Genomic DNA, 26,268 nt, shown 5'->3' on the forward strand with positions numbered 1-26,268 from the left:
GAAGTAAAGTGAGCCGTACTACGTTCGGCTATTCACTCCAGCTCAGTACAGCTGATTTTAGCCGTACATTGGCTGCCTTCGGCTGCACTTTGGTCAGCTGAACATGCTCTGCATGTTCGGCTGAGCCATAGTGCAGAAGGACTTCGACTCAGCCGATCCAACATCTGGATCAGCTGAGCCGAAGCTCCAACAGCTCACTCGCTGCCATTCACCCCTATTCACATAGGGGGCCGATATATATAATAGATAAGAATGATACTATCTAGAGATACATACACTGAGTGGCCAGATTATTATGACCACCTGACATTTGTAGGCAAATTAGCTATAATTAGCTTTAATTTCGCGCTGAAGTTGCTAGAGGGCCAGACTATTATAAATAGGGAAGCAGGTTGTTTACCACGACAGTAGAAGTGATTTTTTTCTGAAGATACGGGTAAATAACGCGATTTAACAGCCTTTGAACGTGGGATGATTGTTGGCACTCGGAGCCATGGAGCGAGTATCAGCAAAACAGCAGAATTCGTTAAATGTTCAAGAGCAGCTGTTGTTAAAGTGTTTAAAGACCGGACTGTCAGCCGAAAATCTGGGTCTGAACGTGCAAATTGTGGCCGTCAGCGACTAGTCAATGTTAGGGCAGAACGGAGACTGGCAAGACAGGTACAAGACAACAGAAGGGCAACAGTGCAATGTCAGATTCCTCGCATCACCTTTCATCATCTCGTGGAGTCACAAGGCGGCCCAACAAAGTCATCTCGTGGAGTCATCTCGTGGCCCAACGAAGTACTGATGGGGTGGTCAAAATAATCTGGCCACTCAGTGTAGATATGTTTTATAGGATATATAGATAAATAGGCGGACAGATACAATCATTTTTTTTCCAAGGAGAAATATATTGTTACTACATTATCATTGACAGTTTTTCTGATATTACCTTCTGAGTCTGTTCCCAGTAAAATTAATAGTTTTACAAAAAGAAAAAAAAAAAAGGTACAAAGTGCAATTCTCTGGTCTCCCCTCTGTTCTCTCAGTGATTGCTCTGTGGTGTAGCAGGTCTTGCACTGATGACTTCGTTAACATCTTAATTATAAGCCAGTCAGAAGAGATAATTACAGCAAATACTGCAGAACACAAGCCATAAATAATGCAGACTAGCAGACCTGACATCCAGGTCGGTGAAACGGTCATTTATCAACACGGAAGGGGTGGGGCAACCGTTTCGAAATTACCGTGATTTAAAGATACCTAGTTTAGAAAAATAATACCCTCCGAGGACCAGGACTGCAACTTTTTTGTTTAATATCAGAATACTCTGAAAAGGTCATATAGCAGTAGAATTTTGTTCGAAAAAAATTGTTTTCGGAACATTTTTAATTTTCTAATAGTTAATGGGGTAAATTTCACAGTTGTTTTCGATCAAATAAACCAAAGGAGCAGGATGGTACATTTTTCTCGGATGGACTGAATTCTAACAGTGAATGTGGTTTTCATTTGGGAAACTCCATTCATTTTTTAGATTGTAAGCCCTAAGGGGCAGAGCCCTCCCTACCATCTTGCCTTGCATTTTATTTGATTGCAATGTCTTCCTTATATTGTAAAGCGCTGTGCAAACTGTTGGCGCTATATAAATCCTGTATAATAATAATATCGAATATCGATTTTATTCAAATCAAATGTTATAATCTAAAGCAATTTCAAATTATGTTAAATGTCTGATTTTTCTTATGACCGATCGCATGAAAGTCTACTATTGTATCTCCAGCTTTACACTTAGCTTAGCCAGTAGATTTATTTTTGGGGGAAAATGTAACCTCTATGAGCATTCCAAATACAAACTGAAAACATAACCTAGAATGAATGCAGCAAGCACAACATACCCACTCACCCCCATTGGGTCCCCCTTATGCGCGCTGCAGCCATACCCATTCCTAAAAGTGATCCAGCGGAGCACAGCTCTCCAATAGGAATTAATGGGGCACATGGGGACACATTCGGGGGAAGGCTGGGTGGTGATGGGCGTAGCTGAAGATTGCTGGAACGGGGCAGGAGATAAATATGTAATCAGGTGGTCTGCACTCGGGGAGGGGAGGGCGGTTCATTAAAGGACAACTTGTACTAAAGTTACAGTTATTTGTTAAGCATATAAATAATGCTATTATTGATATCAATGCACAGGGCTAACATAAATGGGCTTGGTGTTGTTTAAAGCTGAACAGATATAAGTGACACAAATCCATGCAGCTCTGTAATCATTAAAAGAGAACTATGGGGTAAGTGTTTTTCTCCATAGTTCTCTTAAGGGTTACGGGAGGACATAAACTAGTGTCCTCCCGTGACCCAAAGCTCAGTATATCGCGAGCTACAGCACCGTGACCCAAAGCTCAGTATATCGCGAGCTACAGCACCGTGACCCAAAGCTCAGTATATCGCAAGCTACAGTATCGAGTTTATTTCCAAGTATATAGGCAGTGCTGGGCTTTCTTTTTAGAAAGTCCAGCAAGCTTCACAATGTCAACATTAACATTTTTGTTGTAAAATAAAGACTTTACAGATAAATCTAGAAAATAATACAAAGCATCCATCTTTAAATTTGTAAATGTAAGGAAACATTGACTAAACACCATTATACTTTTCCTTTAAATGAAGTATCCATCACATACTGTCTTTTTAACATAATTAGAGAAAAAATGCTATCTTGATTATTTTGGTGGTGTGGGTAAAGGTGTAAATTAGATGTCATGTAAATTATCTTTGAAAAATATCTCTAGGGTCCTGATGAGACTCATTAATTAGGTCTTAATGAGAGTATTCCCTGAACAAGTTTAATTAGTGACTGCACATATATTAAGGTTTTTTTTTTTAATAAGTAATTATAACGCTATGCCAAAATATACAGTATACTGATAAAACATTTTAACAGGTAAAAGTCAGTAAATGGTAATGTTAAAGTTTATGTAAGCACAAAACTTTTTTTTTCAGTTTTAGATAAAATAGGGAAAGACTAAAACGCGTCAGTTTGGGGTTTTTATTGTCTGTGTTCCATTGAGGAGATTCCTCTTCACTCCCTATCCAAAGATACAACAGGAAGTAAGAGATACTCGTAAATATGCACCAACACTAAGCGCTGATACCGGCCATTTACATTTTTAAACTGCAGCCAGCACTGTAAACTGGCACCACCGTTCACAGGAAGGCTGCCAATGTCCCCAGCAAGGTTTCGGCAGCCTTCCTGTGAATCGCAGTGCCTGGTTACAGCGCTGGCAGCAAATCTCCTTCTCCTCCTTCCTGTGGATCCACGCTGCTCGCACCCACCCGCAAGACTGACCGAGACCCCGCACAGCCCACCATAGACCCTGCATAGCCCACCATATACCCACACAGCCCAGCATATACCCTGCACAGCTGACTTGAGACCCCGCACAGCCGAGGAGAGACCCCGCACACCCCACCATATTGGCTGCACAACCCACCATGGACCCTACACAGCTCACCTGAGACCCCACACACCCCACCATATTAACTGCACAGCCTACTTTGGACTCTTGCACAGCCCACCGTAGACCCCCCACAGCCCACCTGAGACCCCACACAATCCACCATAGAATTTGCACAGCCATTCTAAGACCCTGCACAGCCTCCTGGGACTCTACACAGCCCCCTAAGACCTCACAAAGCCCTCCTGAGACCCCGCACAGTCCGCTGAGACCCCACAAAGCCCATATGAGACCCCGCACAGTCCTCTGAGATCCCACACAACCTTCTAAAACCTTGCAAAGCCTGCTGAGACCCTGCACAGCAACCTGAGACCCCACAGAGCTCACCTGAGACCCCGCATAGCCCCTCTGAGACCCCACACAGTCTGTGATGAACAAGAGAGATTTATAGTATGAAAGTAAGTCAGAAAAATAATAATCTGCAATGGTGGCGAAAGATGCAAGAAAGGTCAGGAAGTAGAACAAAGGTAGAGAAAGGTAAAAATAAGGGGGAAGTGGCATGGTAGTTCAGAGTAGTGTGACCATATTTAATTAGAAGGAAAGAAAAAGGCTATAAAGCTTATATGTTCAGAAGTCTGCGGTCAAAAGATGGTGGTTGTGCTCGGACAGAGGGAAGTTCTCAGGCAGATAATCCATGGATCCCATATCTTGTGAAATTTCTTCATACCATCCATGAGTCTAGCCGACAGTTTTCATTGACAAACATAGACTGCAGTCTAGTTTTTACCTCAACAGCTGAGAGCGAATTTAACAACCAGGCTTTAGCTATCATTTCTTTGGCTGCCATGAGCACCTGTAAGAGGAATTTAGTCATGGAGGTGTGGTGGAGGTGTGGTTGAGGAGTGCTTCCATAGGACTTGCCACCATCTGGGAATCCATTAGTGCCGAAAGAAAGTCATAGACTTGCTTCCAAAAGTCATGTACCACTGGGCATGTCGACCAAGTGTGAAAATAAGTACCCATTCCCCCACATCCTCGGCAACACAGGCCGTGTTATCAGTAGTATAATATCTAAAACTAGATAGGATCATTTACCATCTACATAACACTTTATAACACCCCGTACCTTATTATGTTTTGCCTTGCTATTGAATACTGCCCCCGCAGTCCCCAGCTGGTAGCATCATTTTTGGAAGTGTTTGGAAATGACATAATAAGTTAAGGGGCACCCCCCCTTCTATGGCTTGTTAAATGTTAACTTATTTGCCTTTGGTTTGGACATATTGTCCACTGGTAACTAAAGCATTGTATTTTTGGCATTTTAGGACTTCTGTGTACCTCAGCTCTTCCCTCCAAATGGTTGCCTAGCTGGTGACAACATTGCAGGGATTTTCCCTTTGGCTTTTATAGACGCCTTTCTTCTTTCAAGTGGTCACACCAATGTAACATGTCAATAAATATTCATGTAATGATACAATGAATCAATATCCTAGCCTATGCTACTATGTTATATATTGTGTTAATTTTGTATACTATTACTTACCTTCATGTATATGTATCTATATAGAGCATCCTCTCCCTTCCTCCTAAAGAAGCCCCTATATTGGGCACGAAACGCACCCCTTGATACCATGACATCATGAGAATATCGCATTTTGTGGACTATATATTACTGGCATCTTTATAAGGGAGGTCTTGATTAAATGCTATAATATGAAGGAAGGATCACTGTTTTAAGGGTTTTATAATGCAAATCCAATGTTTCTTTTTTTTATTTTATATTTTTGTATAAAATAAAGATGTAGTTTAAACTTACTCTTGTGCAATATCAGTCGTGTTTTTGATACCTTAAAAGCCTTCATCTATGCTGTGTTACTATATAGGACTATGTGGAAACTGAACTGAAGAATGCTTATGAAATATTCTATTAGTCTGCTGGCAGAGAGAATGTAGATTGCTGCATAGGAAGGGAGGTTGCTTTCAGTGGCAGATCAGAGAAGCAGATCAGCGCTACTGCTCGGACAGAGGGAAGTTCTCAGGCAGATAATACAATGAATAGTGGGCTTCAGGCTGACAGTTCATTGGTTAATCTAACTTTTAGGTCAACTGAAGCAGATCCTAACAACTTTTTAATCTTTAGGAAATGTTTTTGCTTATTGTCAGACAATAATCCTGTGAATAAAGAACAATCTGACATTTAATAGGAATTGATGTAAAGTGTATGTTTATGCTGAAGCAGAATTCCAAACTGGATTTGAGTTCTGGTAAATCCATCAAACATGATGGGGAATATGAGGAAGGGTAACTCTAAGTAGGGGAATTTAAAGCCTAACTGTATTTATGTTCATTGTTTCCATATCTGCATAATAAAACATTCTATATCTCAACAGCTATTGCTTTTTTCTACAACCCAAACATATACAGTATATTACTATATACAGGTGAAACTCGAATAATTAGAATATCGTGCAAAAGTAATTGCAGTAAGTGCTGCAAAAGGGGCCCAAACCAAGTACTGAGTACATATGCATGCTTGTACTTTTCAGAGGTCCGATATTGTTCTATGTACAATCCTTGTTTTATTGATTGCATGTAATATTCTACTTTTTTGAGGTTGTGGATTTGGGGTTCTTGGGGTTTTCATGAGCTGTAAGCCATAATCATCACAATTATGACAAATCACGGCTTGAACTATCTTGCTTTGCATGTAATGAGTCCATCTCATATATTAGTTTCACCTTTTAAGTTGCATTAGTGAAATAAATGAACTTTGCACGATATTCTAATTATTCGAGTTTCACCTGTAATTAGTATATGTTCATCGTTTCTATCTCTGCATAATTAAACATTCTATTTCTCAACAAGCATCACTTTTTGATGCCCCCCAATATACATATATAACTTTTTATGTTAATATCCAACCAACACATGGGGATATAGGCTCTTTTTCACACAAAGAAAGGTGTATGTGTTTGCAAGAACCGCTGCTTTAAACAATAGCATGTACTGAGCTCTTTTAAAATAAAAAGTGACAGCTGAGATGCTTTGAGAATCGTACACAGATGTCCTTTGAGAAGCTCCTCCAGTAAGATGTGCTAGACACATCTACTTGAAGAAGGCCCCAGGGCAGGTCCAGAACATGCTGTTAAAATTATATTTCCCAGTTGCCCTGGGAATCCCAAGGAATCCACCAGGAAATTCTCATTGAGACAAATAGAACTCTGCAGTACCAACTTGCTGTACCTGCTGTTCCACCTACAGGACTAAGAGGCTTGCCCACAACAGATGATGATGATGATATTAAAGTAACAATAAATAAAACAATAGACGTGACGGCAACAAGCAGTTGTTCTGTATGTTGGCTAAATTTACTATTTTTGCTGCTATGCATGAGTCCCTCTGGTTTTATTTTTTGAACACATCTCAGGGCAATTTCACAATCCACGCCAGTGCGACCGGGGGAAATTGGAAAAGCTGAGAATCGATTACAAGGACCTGATTTCTATTTGATTGTACACGGTCTTCATCTGGGCTCTTATCCTGTATTGTGCTCTGTTATCATGAACAAAACACCAGAGCTGGGATGATAATTGCTAGAGGGGGCTGAAGCTTTGCACCTTAACCACCGAGCAAATCACATGATCGGGCAGATGTTATTAAGCAACTCTCTTTTAAAAATTCAATTACAACCCTATTAAGGTTTCATAGGCATTTGTGAGGGCTACCCCTACTGATAATAGGCAGAGGTTCATCCATAAGAAGACATCCAGGAATGCTGGCGATAAGAGAAGACAGAGTGAATCCCAATTATAACTGAGATGCCTAAACAATGCTACTGGACTCTTTAAAATCATTATGGATAGTGTTTAAAGAACTCAAGGCAAAAATGAAGTAACAAAAACCCTACAGATATATATGTATGTGTGTGTGTATATATATATCAATCAAAATCTGAAATGCTAAAGAAAATAAACCATTGAAACCAAAGTCCACTGCATTTTCCTTTACAGTCCGAATCCAGCTTAATAAACCTTTTTTTAACAATAATTGCCATGCAAGAGTTAAAACAAAAAAGTAGTTGTGGCTACAGTACTCACCTCCTCTCTGGCTCTGTCCATCACAGATCCACTGTTCTGTGATCCAGCACCAGGCCGCTGGGCAATATTCAACTCACTTCCTGCCCAGGGCTTTAAGGTCTTGCCCTCTGGAGGTACTGTATGTCATCAAGACCCCTGTACTCATGAGAATGCTCAAGGGAATGTGCCGATGCAACTATGTGGTGCCATTCCATAAAGCATTCTGAATCACCCACTGCTGGAGGAAGAAGAAGAGGAAGATGACTCATAATGCCACATGACAATCCAGAAGACTGTACGATTTAAAGTCCATCTCTGGTTAAAATGTAACACACCTCCTGCTCCTTTCTAACCCATTCTGTGTGTTTTTGTTTTGAAAACTTGTGCAGGAAGTTATACTTACGTAAGTCCGCCATCCATGTCCCTTGCTGATGCTGTTTTTGGCTGCGGGGGACTGGTGATCCATTCCAGGGTTGAAGATATGCCCCCTAAAACATTCTATATCTCAACAGGTATTGCTTCTTTCTACAACCCAAACATATACAGTATATTACTATATATTTAGTATATGTTCATCGTTTCTATCTCTGCATAATTAAACATTCTATTTCTCAACAAGCATCACTTTTTGATGCCCCCCAATATACATATATAACTTTTTATGTTAATATCCAACCAACACATGGGGATATAGGCTCTTTTTCACACAAAGAAAGGTGTATGTGTTTGCAAGAACCGCTGCTTTAAACAATAGCATGTACTGAGCTCTTTTAAAATAAAAAGTGACAGCTGAGATGCTTTGAGAATCGTACACAGATGTCCTTTGAGAAGCTCCTCCAGGAAGATGTGCTAGACACATCTACTTGAAGAAGGCCCCAGGGCAGGTCCAGAACATGCTGTTAAAATTATATTTCCCAGTTGCCCTGGGAATCCCAAGGAATCCACCAGGAAATTCTCATTGAGGCAAATAGAACTCTGTAGTACCAACGTGCTGCACCTACAGGACTAAGAGGCTTGCCCACAACAGATGATGATGATATTAAAGTAACAATAAATAAAACAATAGACGTCATCATTCCAGGTGTCTTCTGGATCCTGAGAAGACCCCATTGCTGGAGAGCCAATAGGATATGTCTGGGTTCTGGCTTCTAAGTGAGACTGCAGCTTGTTGTCACAGCCCGTGAGATGCAACTTCCCCTTCATATTTCAGCAGGCGTGGAAGAGAAAGAGAGAAGGAGGTGTTAGAGCTACAAAACACATGGGGGTCTTTTTATCAACAATTTACAGAGCCATTGGCCCTGCGTATCTCTGTGAATGTTTGCTCTGTGTGAATGGAGCACAAAAAAAGGTTCTTGTATCTTTTTATTTTAAAGGTTGAACGTATTTTGGAATGTCATCCTGTAGTACTGCACTATGGCCACTAGATGGAGCTGAGAAGCGGAGAAAATAAATATTTACAGTGTTATTCAGTAAGTTGCCGAAGGCAGCCGGTGAATAACTGAGCCTAAGTGAAGTGGCTGATTTCAGCCGTACAACGGCTGCCTTCAGTCAGCCGAACATGCTCTACATGTTCGGCTGAGCCTAAGTGCAGAAGGACTGTGGTACTGAGCAGAATAGAAAATCAGTGAAAAAAAAGAAAAAAGATTTGATTTTTAAATTTTTTTAAAAATAAATAGTAAAATTAAAAAATAAATGAAGTTATTTTAAAATAGAAAAAAATAATAACAGTAAAGAAAAACAATTGGGTGGAGCTAGCAGTGACAGCTATCTCCGCCCAACTGTTTCCTATTGGCTGGCACCTGCTACAGTCTTCTAGCAGCTCCCGGCCAATGAATAACACAACTGAGCGGAGCCGGCTCTGCCCAGTAGTTACTGTTTAATGACAGTTCAGCGTCCCCAGGTAATTTGGGGATGCAGGTAGAAAAAAAAAGTGAAGAAAAAAAACCATAGCGCAAGCATCGGAGCATTTTGACAAGTACAAGTACTTGTCAAAATGCCCTGTTTTTTCCGCCCTCACCCTGCAGCGCCCTCAGGCGGCCACCTGACTTGCCTTGCGGTAGCGCCGGGCCTGTTGGCTGCTGTACGGGTTATTGTGAATAGCCGAAGGATCAGCCGAAGCTACGGCTGGATCCTTCGGCTCCTTCGTAAATAACCCCCTTTATTTTAGTAGCCATAATGTGATATTACAAGATGATATTCGAAAATACATTTGAAAATTCACAAGAACATGTGTGCATCCATTTGCACAGAATGGACATTCACAGAGATTTGCGCTACAAATACAAATTAATTATAAATAGAGCCCTAGGTCTACATTTTCATAGGCTCAGATCCAAAGTTATTCAGAAAGTGAACATACTAGAAACTACAGGAACTAAGCACAGGACGAAAGGCAAGAAGATAATAAGATAATAAGATTGCCACCTGAGGCAGATGGGGGTGCTGGTGGTAGGCGGGACATCAGACAGAGCATCCCACTCAGCTCCTGGCAACCATAGATATCACTGGTTGCCAGGAGCTGGGCGGGATGTCGATCCGAGCATCCCAAGTTAGTAAGAGCTGGGCAGGAAGATGTATATGGCCCTTACACATCTTCCCACCCGGCTCTTAGCTACCTGGGACAAGATGTCCGGAAAGGAGGGGCCAGGCACATTGCAGGCCCCCCATGTGACCCAAAGAGACGCCAACTAGGCTGCCTCATTATAAGGAGGACCCTGGACACCACACAGCAAGCCGGTAGTGTTCCTCATCAGTTTCATTCTAGATTTTCCATGTTTTACTGTTGTCTACCTATATAAACCTGCAGAGCCTAATGGTAGAATTGGACCAAGCATGGCTTTTGCAGAGAAAAGTCGAGATTTGCATATAAATTCCTTCTATATACTATAATAAAGTATATTCTCAGATCTACCTAGTTTTCTGTTAGGTGTTTTTTCTTAAATTTCTGGTAACCGTTGCTCATACATTGTTGCATGATGTGCTTTGTGAAATGTTTAATTTACGCTTTATCATCTATAAAAACCAACAAATAAAATTGGGGCGGATTGACCCCTCAGGACAAAATAAACACTTCTTATAATTGCATTATAATTTGCAAGCTCCAATCTAGTTTGTGTCTTTCAAGAATCAGTTGGTGAACGCGTTTCGGCATTATCTCGTAAGATAGAACTTTGTCTTAGGAGAGATCAATACATAACAAGTAATTGCTTTTCTATTAAATCTGCTTTATTGCCTCATAATCAATTCACAAAGAGTATAATTGCTTTTTAGAAAAATAAGCGATGCATGACAACTTATTGCGGGCTCTCCGGTTTTTCTCTGAGCATCCAAGGGAAAAAACAGCCAATTATTGCGGCGCTACAATACAAAACCCAACCGTACGACTCTGTAGAGACGTTCTCAAAGAGTGTTAAACGAAAGTTGAGTGGAGGGAATTCCTGTATTCATTGGCAGTGACAGATACATTTTTATAACAAATTCCATCCATCGGGTATTCCGCCTTTATAAAGAAGCACTGCTGGCTACAGAGCCGCGCTATTTATTTAAATTGAATTGCAGATCGGGACGTTCGTCTTGGAAATACAACTTTGTGAAAAGGAAAGAAAAAAGAAAGTAGAATCCTTTCAAATTATATGTACCGTATTTTGCGCTCCATAAGGCGCACCTGACCATAGGACGCAGGGAGGGTAGGGTTCTGTGACAGCTGCAGTAAGTGACAGCTGAGACAGGTGGCGCTGTGTTTACAGCGACACAGTCTCAGTGATTACGTTCTTCGTCAACTCTACGGGCTCTATGGTGAGCTCCTATTCTGTGGTGACGGGTCCCCCTGAGGACCCCCCGAAAACCACGGCGAGGGCCCAGACACGGTCGCCGCCGCCGCTCGATTTGATACATGTGATCTGGTTAGATCACTTGTATTAAACGAGCAGCGGCTCCCACTGTACATTTAGCTCTGCTTGTCCTGAGCAGGGCTGAATGTACAAAAAAACTACTCGCCTGGCTGCATAGGGATTCGCTCCATAGGACGCACAGACATTTTTGCCCCCCTTTTGGGGGGAAAAAGTGCGTCTTATGGTGCGAAAAACACGGTAATCAAGCAGGCCCTTGAATGTCATAGTCTGTAGATCTAAAGGATCAATCAGATTGTAAAGTGTATGACCATGTTAGCTGCTACTCTCTAATCTCGGGGCCATTCACACCTATGAAATCAATAGAAGTCAATGCATGTTGTAAAGCCATGGTTCTCAACTGGTGGGTCGTGACCCAAAAGTGGGTCGCGGCCCCATGTTCAGTGGGTCGCTGCATACCTTCCACTGTACTCGGTGAGAGGGTCCTCAGCTTCCCTCATAGCGCAGCACCAGAGGCGGCGCTAGAGTTTGCGAGGCCCTAGATGGTGAGACCCCCACAGGGGGTTAAAGCAGGGTTCTGTAGAGTCTCCCCAGCACCAGGGCACTGTGGGGTCTCACCAGCCTGGTGAGACCCCACAGTGCCCTGGTGAGACCCCACAGTGCCCTGGTGAGACCCCACAGAGCCCTGGTGAGACCCCACAGAGCCTTGGTGAGACCCCACAGAGCGCTAGTTAAATCTCTAGGGTCTCATTAGGGCTCTCTAGGGCGAGGCCCCCACAAGGGCTCTCTAGAGCCTCACCAGGGCCCTATGGAGTCTTACCAGGGAAGAGTGACGTCTCTTCTCATTGGCTGGTGGTCAGAGCTTCAGAGTGGATATACCGAAGAAATGGATAAGCTCTCAGTTAGACACCGGCAGGGCAAATTAGGCAGCTGCAAGGCCCTTGGGAGTGCGAGGCCTTAGGTGACTGCCTAATTTGCCTGATTAAAGAGCTGCCTCTAATTTGCCTAATTAAAGAGCTGCCTCTGCGCAGCACTGTCAGTTCTCATGCTGCGCAGTAGGGATGCACGAATACCGGTATTTTGGTATCGAGTACGAGTACCGATAATATTTTTTCGGTACTCGCCGATATCAATTACCGAGTAACGGAAGTCCTATTCAGGAAGGATTAGCCTTCCTCATTAGCCGGAAGCCGGGCAGCGTGTAAAGACTCGCCACCCGGCTTCCCGATTAACAAGAAAGTCCCCTTTTACCTTGGTTTGTATGGCAGCGTGTAATGACTCAGCGCCCGGCTTCCTGATTCAGGAAGTATCGGGCTTGGCATTGGAGAATTTGGGTGAGTACGAGTAGTCGCCCAAATACTCGGTATCGGCACCCATATCGATACTAGTATCGGTATCGGTGCATGCCAAATTACAAGTATGTAAAACATAAACAAATCCATATAAACCTTCTGTTACTATAAACCACGATTAACTAACTATGTGTGTGTCCGTGTACAACCACATACACCTATACAAAATTATACATATACGGTATATACATATACACATATACACATGGACACACACATATGACTGGAGGCCCCGTTACCCTAAAACAACCATCTCTGCATACCAATTACCAAGGCCCATAGCTGCAACACACCGACTCAGGGAAAACCACAGAATTGCTGGAGACATTTTACACATGTTACTGTTACTTTTTTCTCTCATGTGTTTCGTGCGCATTTAAATTGTGTGTACACGCTTTTTCGTGGCCGTGTTTGTGGTGCCATTAACAAGCAATGACACCGCAAGCACATTGGGCGCTTTCGAATCGTTCTGTAAATGTGCGTCAAAGCACGCATTTGGTGCACATTCATGGAATGCAAAGGCGTGAACAGGTCCTTAGGCCGCATTCACACCTCCGAGTTGCGGGAACATGCGCCTCATTCGTGCGCACTAATGCGTGTTCATGTGCTGTGTTTACCATTAAGTTTTAAAAAGGTAATGCGGCAAACTGCGCGGCATGCGCGCTGTGTTTTTGGCTTTCATGTTTGTGCAGGTTTTAATGCGTGCAAACGCGGAGGAAAAACACGCATCTTCCTGGCTACGTTTTGGGTGCTATTAGAAATCAATGGCAATGCAAATGCGTTTTGCCACATTTCTGTCAACATGTGCCAAAGCGTGTTTTTGAGCACATTTGGCGCGCTTTTACGACATGCGCAGGTGTAAATGCGGCCTTAAAGAGTGGTCAGCCACCATGAGGAGAATGTATCGAGACGGGAGCAGACAGAATCTAGTGCAGTTGCCCATAGCAACCAATCAAGTCTTTTTCTTTCATTTTCAACGCTTAACTGAACAAATTGATCGGTTGCCATGGGTCACTGCTCCAGATTCTGTCTGCTCCAGCTTTGATCAATTCCCCTTAATGTTTCACGCCGTGTTTCCTTTAAGACAGAATATGAAGTAGTTGCCAATGGCAACCAATCAAGCTTCAGTTAAGCTTTGCAAATAAAAGATCAAAGTTGATTGGTTGCCATGGTCAACTGCTCCAGATTCTGTCTGCTCCACTCAACTTTCAGCTAAGATTTGCACAGTTTTTAATTAGCAAAATGTGCAAAGCCTGTGTGAATGTTAAGTGAATCATAGGTGGAAACATTTATAAACAGACATCACTTGATATCGTTTTTAATGAATGGCTAATCCTCTTATTTGAAAAATCGATCCGTGTGTGTCCAGCATTATTAGGAGATATGCTGTCCCCCTCCCTTCCCCCTTTATAGTATTACAATCGCGTCATCTCCCCTCACAGCTGATTCCCCCCTCCCCCTGAACTACACTTCCCAGCATACATTCCCTTCCCAGCTGGTGACACGTCACACCTTACAGCCGAACGCGGTCACGCCCCTTTCGCTTCTCTGGACTACACCTCCCGGCATCCTTAACGGTAGCCGAGCCAATGGGAGGCCACCGGCGGACAGCTGCGAGGGCGGTGATTGGCCGGCGGGGGACATCCGGGCTGTGTAAAGGAAGTAAGTGACGTTTTGTACTCGGGCTGGAGCCGGAGGAGGAGAATGGCTGCGCAGGGAGGTGGGTAGAGTGTTGGGGGGCGATGGTGGTAAGAGGGGAACGGTGTATGGGAATGGCAACTACCTGTGCTTGGCAGATTACACCAAGCAGAAGCCATTGGTTTCTCCAGGTGTCAGGGGAACTACAAGTCCCAGCGTGCTCTACCTGCTTCTGGAACATTTGTGCTCACTGACTGATATGGGATAATGGTTGCCTGGTTTGGTCAATTCGGTCCCTATGTCTGTGGACACCAGCAGCTATCCCCAGTCAAGTGATCTCTTGAAACAGCAGTGGGTCGTATTGGCTGTATCTGTGATCAGCCAGAGCTGTGGATGTCTCCTTGTCCTCCATAGACATAAACATGCCTGCCCTGGGGAGTGTGCACATTTATGGAAGGAAAGATCATTGGTTTGTCGGATTGTGCACACACATCCATCCAATGTCTGCTGCCAATAGAAAAGTGCTTGTAGATGTCTGATCTCTCTATGCCTGAGATGAATGGTGAAATGGTCCTATATCTATATGGAGTCTGTAGTCTCCCCTTTAGAGGGTTAAACTTGTGGAAATTGTTCCCCCTGAGAGCTTTAGATGCAGTAGGGAAGAGATAAACCCCCCTTTTAGGTTATTTGCTGTCTGTGTACCACTGGGGAAATTTCCTCTTCATTTCCTGTCTCTGTGGCAAAACAGGAAGTTGGATGACATCTCCCAAAGTGAGCATAATTCTCCTCTTAGACATTTGTCCCCTAATAACAGGTGTCCCATTGGAAGATCCTCCCCTCATCTCTTGTTCGGGGGACAACTCTAAACTTTTGGATATGGCCTCTATTTTCTTTGTTGGTGGTCACCAGGACAGAAAGGGGGGCGAATCTCCCCAGTGGGTACACCGACAGTGACAAAAAGAACTTTGCCCTTAAAAAAAAAAAAAGGGAGAGTTGCTTAGAGATGCACTTTACGGCTAATGATGATGAGCGCCGGTTCGGCCCAAACCCTGTCCGAAACAATCCAGGTCCAAAAAAAAATTTGGCTCTGGATTGTCCAAATCCATTCCGTCAGTCCAGGTCAGATTAGCTTCATGGGCCTCTCGCCCTGATTGGGTGAGAGGCCCATGTAGGGCCCTGTACATTGGCCTCTCACCAATCAGCTGCGGATCAGGGAATTCCCCGCCCATCAGCTGACCATAAAAAAATGGCGGAATGCTTGTTTTGACAAATTGACCTTATATGGCCACATGGCCTTATTAGGTAAATATAATCTACCTAATATAGCCATATAAGGTCAATGACATCACTGTATCCCGCCCTCTTGCTTACGTGCAGCTCCAGGTGGGATTTCCCTGGAATTTCATGTTTGGAGGAGCTCAGGTCCAGACCTGGATTGGTCCAAACCAGAGCTCATCCCCATTTTTGACCCCCCTGTCCTTTTTTTCTTTTCTTGTCTTTGTCCCATTTTGTGAGATTTTTCCTTTTACTTCCTGTCCCAGAGACCCAGCAGGATCTGCCTGGCTGCTAGACTGGTCCCCACCGCCTCTGCTCCCCCGGGCTCAAGCATTCTATGGACCCGTGATGTCATCACCTCTAATGCAGGTCCATTCACTTGCATTAGGCGTGAGGACACCAAGGGACATGCTAGAGCGGAGGCCAACCGCCACAGGACCGAGGATCAGGTGAGCTTCTGATCATCATGCGTGGATATAATGGCTTTCATTTGTCTGGGAAGACTTTCCACTCATGAACTAAAAACACAAAGCGCACAGCTCACCCCTATCATGCGTCCCTGCAATCCACACTCTGTGCATGGATGACTCTCTGCTGGAGTGATAGGCTGAAAAGAAATTCCAACTTTATTTCACATGCATCTATACAAAGAACCGCTGACGCGTTTCTGCCTTGTCTGTGGGAATTTGCGTCCATTAAGGTCAGGTACTGATGTTGGATTAGAAGACCTGGCTTGTAATTCATCCCAATGGTGATCAGTGGGGTTGAGGTCAGGGCTCTGTGTACTCCAGTTCCTTTACACTAAACTCCCTTTACACTAAACTCCCTTTACACTAAACTCATCACTTCACACTTTGTGCACAGGGGCTCAGTAATGCTGGAACTCAAAAGGCCCTTCCCCCAAATTACGGCCCCAAGGTTGGAAGTGCACAGTTGTCTTAAAGGCACTGTTCAGATTTTGCATTTGAGTCTGCAACACATTGCAACTGCAATCAGTGGATTGTGGGTGCGATGCTCTGACCCCTGCAGACTTTCTTATCGCCCGTTCCTGTGCTGAGGTACAGAGGGAAGTATGAATAGACGAAGTGAGTAACGTTGCAGCATTTGTATTGCATTAAGATCTATGAATCTCTCTGTCATTTGTGCGGACAGGACTTTGGGGTGGTTCACACGATAAACAGTGTGTTCCAGACCGGTCAGGCTCTGGTACTCACCTAATCGCAATCTGGATGGATCCTTGCGTTCAGGTCCCAGTGCCTGCGTTCCGGTCCAGTGCGATCTGCAAAAATAGTGCTTGCAGCCCCCTCCCGCCCCTCAACACAGGAAACCGGCTGGATTGCGATTCAGTGCGTTCCAGAGCCTGACCCTTCTGGGACGCATGGTTTATGGTGGGAACAGGATCTGGCTGAATTCAGATTGTGACAGGAGCCCATGGGGAGAAGATCCCCGCTATTAAGGTAAGTTGGGGAGCACTATGGGGTTGGTGGGCTGGGGATGTGACCGTGTCTCATTTTACACCCTGAATATGGCTGCAACATGAAACACGGTCCAAAAAGTAAACTTTGCCTTTTGTAACATCTAAATAATTTGGAGGGGTGTCCACTAATTTTCCCAAATAGTTTAGAAAACAAAGTGGTACTCTAAGGACCTGTTCACACGACGTCCGTTTTCTGTGCTGACCTGATCCGTACGCTCCTGCACTCAAAATGCATCCCAATGTATCCCTATGTGTTTTATGGGCTCCAGTTCTCACGTGCGCAGTCCGTTCAGGTTAGGACAGAAAAATACTGCATGTCACATTTTGTACGGTCCAGAAACGCATAACGCGTCAAACTCGTCAAAAATGCACTGCAGCTAACATACTGACAGCCCCACTCCAGCATATATATATATATAATTTTTTTTTTTTTTTAACTGGAACGCATCAAAAATGCGGCCAAACACATAGCATTGTGTCTGCTGATCCGCACCTGATCAGGACCTGAAACTCATGTGAACAAGCCCGCAGTCTTTACAAGTGCCTTCCAATTCCAGTTTGGGAATGTTAACTACTTCAGGACAGGACTTGTTTTTTGCGGTGGGCGGTCCTGAAGTAGTTATACCAAGAACACAGCTGCTGCAGTCTTCTTGGTATCTTTGATTGCTGTTTAGATACAAGCAAAGGATCGCTTGCATTGTGCGGCAGAATGTGCTAACCCCCCCATCACCACCCCTGCTGTCGGCCACCCTGTGCGGGCCCGGCACAGCGGGTCTCCCCTGACAGATCGGAGGGAGATCAGCAAGCTTCTAGCCGCTGATCTCTCCTTCGATCACTGGACCTGGAAGTGATGTGTATAACATCACTTCCGGTGTCACTGGGCACAGTCTTCGGCTCTTAGAGCCAGGAGAAGAAGCTGGTAAGGAAGGTCTCGGCATCATCAGTTTCTTTGGGGTCCCCGGGTGACCCCTGATGTCTCCATCCAAGGGACCTGTCACATATTTGCAATTACTATCTGATGGCAATAAAGTTAAGTATAAAAAAAAAATGCAAGTCATAAAAAAAATTGAAAGCCCCTCGCCCCCACATACACGCAAATTCAAGTGCCAAAACGCGTCGGGTTTGCCAATGCGCAGAAACAAAATCTGCGCCACACATTTACATATCGTCGCGTATGTCAGAGTGAGCAATAATTCTAGGGCCGTCAATCACTGTTCACAGTAAGCTGATGAGCAGTAAAAGCTTTGAAAGCGTTGCTTAAGGGAAATTTTGGGTATTGTAGTTTTTTTGCGCTTTCACGGACGCACGCAATTTGAAGGCTTGACATGTTTAGTATATATTTACCCAACGTAACCCTATATCTTATTTTACCAAATTTGGTATCATGTTCTGTTTCCCCTTCGTCTTCCAGAACAGCTTACGAGAGATAGGCTCCGCCCCTTTTAGTAGGAAACACGTCACCCCTAGTTGTTTTAAAAGGCCCGCCTCTCTCCTAGCTCCTCAGTTTTTTGTGTTTCCTCCGTCAGGGGGAGACATGTCACCGGAACGGTGGGGGGGATAGGGGAAAGGTACCCCAGTATTCCCTCTCAGTGGGACCCTTGTGTGGGTCAGAAGTATCTTTTTAGTAGGCCGCCGGTGCGCGCCTCTGTCAGTAGGGGTTTCCTCACCGGATCCTTCCTCCTCTTCAGTGCCCGTGGAGGGCCAGCACCGGATCCTGCGTTTCCCCCTTGGCTGAATCCTGGGACCACGCGGCTCAGCAGTCAGGGGCCGCCGGTCTAGGTTTCCCGGGAGATTCTCCACGGCCGGTTCGGATGGCCGACTAGGGTGACGCAACTTCCGGGCGCCGCGGCCTTGCATTCCTTGCACAACCCACTGCACCGCGTGTGCAGAAACCTGAGCGAATCTGCTCTGCATTTGGTGTGAACAAGGCCTTAAAGTGACAGTCGGCACTCCCATTAGGATCTGTTTAAGATTCCCATTCTGGAACTGCAAAGTTCTTTAAAGGCTTCAACAAAGCAGCTCAAAGCTTGCTGACATTTTCCTATGTGCTTTGCAAAAGCTTGTTGTACACATCATGTATACAAGCTGATGACCCTTCTGGGCAAGGCCTAAGACTCTCCAAGGGTTTCAGACCTAATCTTTCCCCAATCATCTTCCAGGACAGCAACCTGAGAGATGATTGGTTCCACCTTCTACAGGAAACACAATTAGCAAAACAGTTAAAAGCCCCTCCCCTTCATCTCCTGCCACTTGCATCACTGTAGCGTTTGCTCAGCTACAAATCTCGGCATGGTCATCCATGTACAACTGTAGGCAACCCATTCATTGTTGCTGCATGTTTCCATTTGCCTTGCCATCTCCTAGCAGTGTAGCCGTGGGCACCCTGACATCCCTGGCTAACCATCTGTGATAATGCCCTAATGTGTTCATGAGAGTATGTCATATGCTTTCCCAGAACAGGGATACCATAAGCAATTTTATGAGCCTAGAGCAACCATGGATAATCTGCCATGCTCCAGTAGCAATGGGCCTACAAGTCCTAGCATGGGCAGTTTGGGGGTCCTAGAGCAACCATGGATAAACTGCCTTGCTCCAGTAGTAGTGGGTCTACAAGTCCTAGTGCAGGCAATTTGGTATCCTAGAGCAACCATGGACAATCTGCCTTGCTCCAGGAATAGTGGGTCTACAAGTCCTAGCATGGGCAGTTTGGGGGTTCTGGAGCAACCATGGACTATCTGCCTTGCTCCAGTAGCAATGGGTCTAAAAGTCCTTGCTTGGGCAATATGAGATCCTAGGGCAGCCATGGATAAACTGCCTTGCTCCATTAGTATTGGGTTTACCAGCCCGAGCATTGGCTGATGGTCATTGTGGTGAGGAACCCTAAAGCTGTTGTGACCAACTTTATAGCCGCATTCTGCAGCTAAGGAACCATCAGATCCTGTATATCCTTGAAAGTGGGCCCTAGGGGGGGAGTCGGAGTGCAGAGCCCTGGCCTAAGTTTTGGTGTTTCTCTCTGCTCCCTTTCATAACGCGGAATAATGATAACGTGGCACCATCTCTTGCTATCATATGTACCCAAAAAAGCAAGATCTCTATAGAAGTGTATGTCATTGGCCATTTTCCCTTTCTTCATTTATATGTCCACAATTGATTTTGTTGTCACTTTTTATTATGTTGGATGTAACACCACTGGCTAGGCTAATGCAGATAGTCAGCCAGGGTGATAAAAAATATATGTCTCTATCAGAGGTGGCCGAAATTGTAAGGAATTTAGAGGCCAGTCTGTCTAGTCCAGGAGCCAGCTCCATTGGCAGTAACTAGAAAACACCTCAAAAGTGAAGTGCCAGTTGTAATGGAGCTTTGACTACTTGGCTTCTGAGATTTGTCTGGCCGTGAGAGATAGTCGTGGCCAAAAATATCGCCACCCCCTGCATTTTTGTCAGATAATGTAACACTTTGGGCAGAAAATTGTTGCAATTACAAATGTTTAGGCATTCTCATGTTGGTTTCTTTATGTATTGGTATGACCCAAAAAAAGTGGAGAAAAAAAAAAGCCAAATGTGACTGGACAAAATGTATTGGCACCCTCAATTAATATTTGGTAGCACAGCACCTGCAAAAAATAACTGGAATCAATAGCTTCCTGTAACCATCAATGAGTTTCTTACAGCTCTCTACAGGAATTTTGGAGCTCTCTTCTTTCACCAACTGCTCCAGGTCTCTCAGATTGGAAAGGTTCCTTTTCCCCAACTGCTATTCTGAGATCTCTCCACAGGGGCTCTATGGGATTCGGATCTGGGCTCATTGCTGGCCAGTCCAGTACTCTCCTCCAGCGCTTTGTCTGAAACCATTTCTGGGTGCTTTTTGACGTGTGCTTTGGGTCATTGTACTGCTGCAAGACCCATGACCTCTGACGAAGACCCAACTTTCTGACACTACACCTACATTGCACCTCAGAATACTTTGGTAGTCCTCAGATTTCATAATGCCATGCACACAGTCCAAATATCCAGTGCCCGAAGCAGCAAAGCAACCCCAACACATCAGTGAACCTCAACCATGTGTGACTATAGACTGTATTTTTTTTTCTGCGGTATTTACACCCCCTTCCTGTCCAGGCCATTTTTCAGTATTCAGCGCTGCCGTACTTTGACTGACATTTATTCCATCATGCAACGCTGTACTGAAACTAATTTTGGACCATTTTTTAGGGACAGATGGAGCTTTCTTTCTTTTGGTGGTGTTTAATCACCACTGGGGGGTTTATTTTTTACTATATTAAGAAAAAATTACAGAAAAAAAAGTTTCCCCTATATTAAATTATAAAACCTTTATTTATTACCCAAGTTTTTGGTAATATATAAGACGGGGTCACGTCGGGTAAAAGACACCAAACATGTAAAGCCTTAAAATTGCGCGCATGCGCGAAACCTCAAAAAGCTACAATACCCAAAATTGGCCATAGGCGACGCTTTTACTGCTCATCAGCTTAGGCCCCGTTCACACTGAGCGATTTATCGCGCGATTTTTGCAGCGATATCGCTCTATGTAGCTTCTCCAATACATTTCAATGGAGCTGTTCACATCTCGTCGCTCAATAGCGCTTGTAGCTCGTCGCTGGTAGCTTGTCGCTCCTACATGACCCTTTTTTAGAGCGATTTTGCTCCTGATTGCATACAGCCCAATAGGAAAAAGTCACGCGATGTCGCTCGTCGCGCAATATCGCGCAATTTTCATGTCGCTCAGTGTGAAGGGGGCCTTAGTGTTATCAGTGATTGATGGCCCGAGAATTATTGCTCTCACTGCGACGATATGTAACGTGTGTAGCGCAATTGTCGTTTTCGCGCGCTGCTGCATCTAACGCATATTTACGTTTATGTGCGTAAACGGGGTGGGGGACTTAAAAATGTTGTTTTTTTTTGTGACTTATTTTAACTTTTTTTTAATTTATATTTACACTTTATTTTTACACTTATTGTTATTGCTATCACATGGGATAACAATCCCCCTATATAAAAGCAAAGGCACACTGACAGGTCCTCTTTATGGAGACATTAGGGGTCTCTAGAACCCCTAATGTCACGTGGGGACCCCAAAAGAAGCTTATGAAGCCGAGATCTGCTTTATCAGCTTCTTCTCTCTGGCTATAGCAGCCAGATGACTGACAGGTGAATGTGTAAGTGATGTAATACACATTACTTCCGCATTCACAGGAAGATGCTGATCTCCCTCCAGGGGCGTCCCGAGGCTGGGTGACACCAGGAGCGGTAACCAAGTGTCACCCCGCCGAGATGTCACTGCGCGTGACGTCACCACGCGCGTGCGCGATGACGTCATTGCGCACGCGCGGCAGTATTCTGATACCTGCAGGTGGCTTAAGTGGTGTGCAGAGACAAAAGTATCCCCCCCCCGTGCATGTTCCACGTACTGTATGTGGAAATAAAGTTTTGAGAAAGCGCTACTACTACTTGACAAATATGGCAGAATCGGCTAATTATTTATTACAGGTATTTTATAGCGCCGACAATTTATGCAGCACCTTACATAGTTGCACATTCACATCAGTCCCTACTCTCAAGGAGATTACAATCTAAGGTCCCTATTTCACTTGCATACATAGAGGGCCAACTTAGAGAGGAGCCAATTGACCTACCAGCATGTCTTTGGAGTGTGGGAGGAAACCCACGCAGGCACAAAGAGAACATGCAAACTCCTTGCAGATGGGTACCTGGCTGGGATTCAACCGGGAACCCCCAGTCAGAAGCGCTAACCACTACGCCACTGTGCTGCCCATGCTGTGCTGGTATTTATCTTCCATCTGTAAAAAAAGAAAAAAAAAAGTTACATCTCGCATACATAGAATTGTCTCTACATCACTAATTATGACTGTTTCCATGTGCGCTGTATCTCGAGCTGTACATCAGTCACTGTCCTGTCTCATTTTATTTGCAGCATCCAAGTGTCTCATGCCAGAATTAAGTCCATGTGGTGCATCAGCAATGTTAATGCTTTTGCATGAGATTGGCAGTGGTGATAACTAGTAAATCCATAGTGATCCTTACATTGACCTGATGATCAAAACAGGGATGACCACAGTCTATATTTTGTGTTGGGTACCCTGTCACCGGATCATTCAACATCAATCTTCCTGTAAGATTGTTTTTAATGCATTTCGGGCATGTTGTTTACCCGTTAAAGCCTCCCTTGTGTAGACTTTTGTTGGGCGCTGCTATCTTGGATGTGATGGCAGCAGGCTCAGAGCTGTCACTTCCTTCCCTGGCCTGCCAAATACAGTGTATGACCACACAAGAAGTAAAGGGTCAGTACGTGCCTAGCTAATACACTTCTATGGTGAAGTGTTGCTGTACCCGTTAAAGGTATGGATGGATCCTTTGGCTGAAATCATCCGCAAACCCAAGCAAGCCATGAAGGCGAAGACTTCTTTTAAGAAGTATATAAATATGCCAGAAATGTTATAACGCTTGTATTGACAATCTGTTATAGTCCTAAGGGGTGAATGCAAATGATTGCTTTAATGTATTGAAATTCTTTCTTGTAGAAGTAGCCAAATTTTTACAAACACAGAATGGAATTCCTTCACCCAGTCCAGTCAACAGTGCTGTGGACCCTTACCATGCCTGCAGCATCCTCCAGCAACTTAAGGCAATGTACGACGAAGGCAAGCTGACGGATATCGTCGTGCAGGTGGATCACGGCAAACATTTTTCTTGTCACAGAAACGTCCTTGCAGCAATCAGTCCGTACTTCAGGTATGTCATTTGAAGACGTCATCAGATTTTGATTGGAAGGTCCGGTTCGCTATCAAGGAAGGTGGGCTGGGGCCAAGCTAATTTGTAGGGTCTCAGTAACAAGGGGTCTTGATGAATGTTTTCAATGTGATTGTCTACTCATCTCTAAGGAGAGCTGTATGTTTATTCTGCAGGGGATTGCACAGAACTCTGGGTAAATTCTGCCCCCTCCCCTCCTGCATGGCCTTGACAATGTTTACACTCACCAAAACCAGTAAAGTAGTATAGTACGGCCAGTCCCCGAGTTACATACGACTCCTACTTACAAACGGAGGCTATTGCTGTATAGGGGTAGTTGTAATGCTACCGTGCTCGTGCTGACGAGGAGTGCCCGCCTTTTTGGGTCTGGTTTGTAGTACTGTATGTACATTACAGGAAGTTGGCTCTTGTTAGACATGTAGATGAGGGGTGCCTGCCTCTTCTTCTGGGTCACTGTATGGTTTTTAATGCTGTCTGTATCCTCATTAGAAAGATTTATTCTCACTTCCTGTCCTTGAGACAACAGGAAGGGAGAGGCAATCTACCCCTAGGAAGGGAAATTTACTCCTATAGGAGTTATCATGGGAAAAAGGTGTCTCCACTAAAACTTTATCACCAATCCTTGTTTCCACGACAACCCAAAATTTTCCAAATCCAATTGTCACAGGGACAGAAAGTGAGGTGAAATCTTCTGAACAGGGCCACACACAGCAAAACAAACTTTACACGGGGCAAACCCTTCCCTATGCTATCCAAAACAAAACATTTTTGGCTGGAGTTACACTTAAAAACATTTTACCTATTCCAACTTGCATACAAATTCAACTTAAGAAAAAAACCTACAGTCCCTATGTTGTTCGTAACCTGGGGACTGCCTGTATCTGCACATATGCTGATACAGCTATAGAACATAATGACTGTTCCAGGCACAGCCACTGCAGCCATAGAAGACCCTACCAAACACCATACGGGCCGGGTCAGTTGAAGCATGCATTTTGTGCATTTGGGTTCCATGTTATGTGGAAGATCCGACAGCTGGGGAGGCCACACAGCAAATGTACCTTTTTAAAAGTTCAATTGCACTTCATAAAAATATTTAGAAAGTTGACCACCTATGCCTTAACCCTTTTGCTGCCACAAACGTAGAACAAACCCCTCCCCCCCCCCCAATCTTCCAGGACAGCATCCTGAGAGATGATTGGTTCTCCCATCTACAGGGAACACAATTGACAAGAGGTTTATTAACACCTCCCACCCCCCTCATCCCTCAGTTTAGATTGTGTTTCTTACCGTTCAGTAGACATCGTCACGTTTCTTTTTCTCTTTTCCCAGATGGCCTTGAGGTCAGGGGTTTCTTCCACCTGTAGGGCACTGCTGTCTTTTTCCCAAGGAAGTTCAGCCTTGTCCCTGGAGTCAGAGGGTTCCCCTTGTCAGGTTCTCTGTACATCTTTTCTTTATCAGAGGACCTCACCTGAGCTGTCGACTTTTTCTCCTGGAAGTGACTTAGGTGTGTGTCTGCCTTAGGTGGTTTTTTTTTTTTGTTTTTTTTTAACTATTACCAAAAATAATACCTTATTTGTGTATCACTCGGCTGTAGATCCTCAAATCATCTCTGAATTGGTGCTGACACCTTCCTTCTGGAGGGTGGCTACTTTTGTTCCCCATGGTCCCTGTGTGTGTTGTAAAGTAGTCACCGCTCCAAGCTCACTCCTGTGATAGACTATAACTTCAATGCGAATTAGTAGACTAAATGTGAGATTGTAGGCCATCACAGGAGTGAGCTTGGAGCGGTGACTACTTTACAACACACAGGGACCATGGGGGAAGAAAAGTAGCCCCCCTCCAGAAGGAAGGACAGTGTCGGCACCAATTCAGAGATGATTTGAGGATCTACAGCCGAGTGATGCATAAATGAGGTCCAGTTTTATTAATAAAGTACTTGAATGCAACTTTTAAGATTTAACTCCTGAGTTTAGTGTCACTTTGAGTTCAATTGCATCTTTAACATATCAGAGTAGACTAGTGATGTGTGGTCCTAAAATGCTCATCCTTGGCCTTACAGTGAAACATCCCACTCCTGAGACCGACCTCCCAGGGGGAGTTTTTTTATATTTTTTGCGTGTCCGGCAGAGCATAGAATGTGGGCGTACAAGGGTAATTTAATTAAAAGGATCCATCTTTTATTGATCAGATTAGCTATTTGCTCTCTGTACAATTACCAGATATTAATATTGGAAATCATTAATGCTTTCCAAAGAAATCTGACAATACCTTCCCTTTGTTTAAAATGTCATAGCAAATTCATACTGGCTATTGTCTAGAACTACCACGTTTTTCTTTTTTTTTTTTTTTTTTTCTGATTTTTTTTTTAGTTTGCTGG

The 26,268-nt window shown here is 44.2% G+C and overlaps 1 protein-coding gene across 1 annotated transcript in view; it reads left to right on the forward strand.

The window, feature by feature from the left end:
• Nucleotides 1-14,339: 14,339 nt before the first annotated feature.
• Nucleotides 14,340-26,268, forward strand: part of KBTBD8 (kelch repeat and BTB domain containing 8) — a 20,555-nt gene continuing 8,626 nt past the window's right edge. Inside the window, exons 1-2 of the mRNA XM_018554621.1 lie at nt 14,340-14,430; nt 23,660-23,870. Of these exons, the coding sequence (XP_018410123.1) occupies nt 14,415-14,430; nt 23,660-23,870 (227 nt within the window). The 5' untranslated portion in view covers nt 14,340-14,414. The remainder of the gene's footprint in view (nt 14,431-23,659; nt 23,871-26,268) is intronic.

This window comes from Nanorana parkeri, unplaced genomic scaffold (assembly GCF_000935625.1).
Source record: "Nanorana parkeri isolate BGI_ZX_2015 unplaced genomic scaffold, ASM93562v1 scaffold9, whole genome shotgun sequence".
Taxonomy (NCBI): domain Eukaryota; kingdom Metazoa; phylum Chordata; class Amphibia; order Anura; family Dicroglossidae; genus Nanorana; species Nanorana parkeri.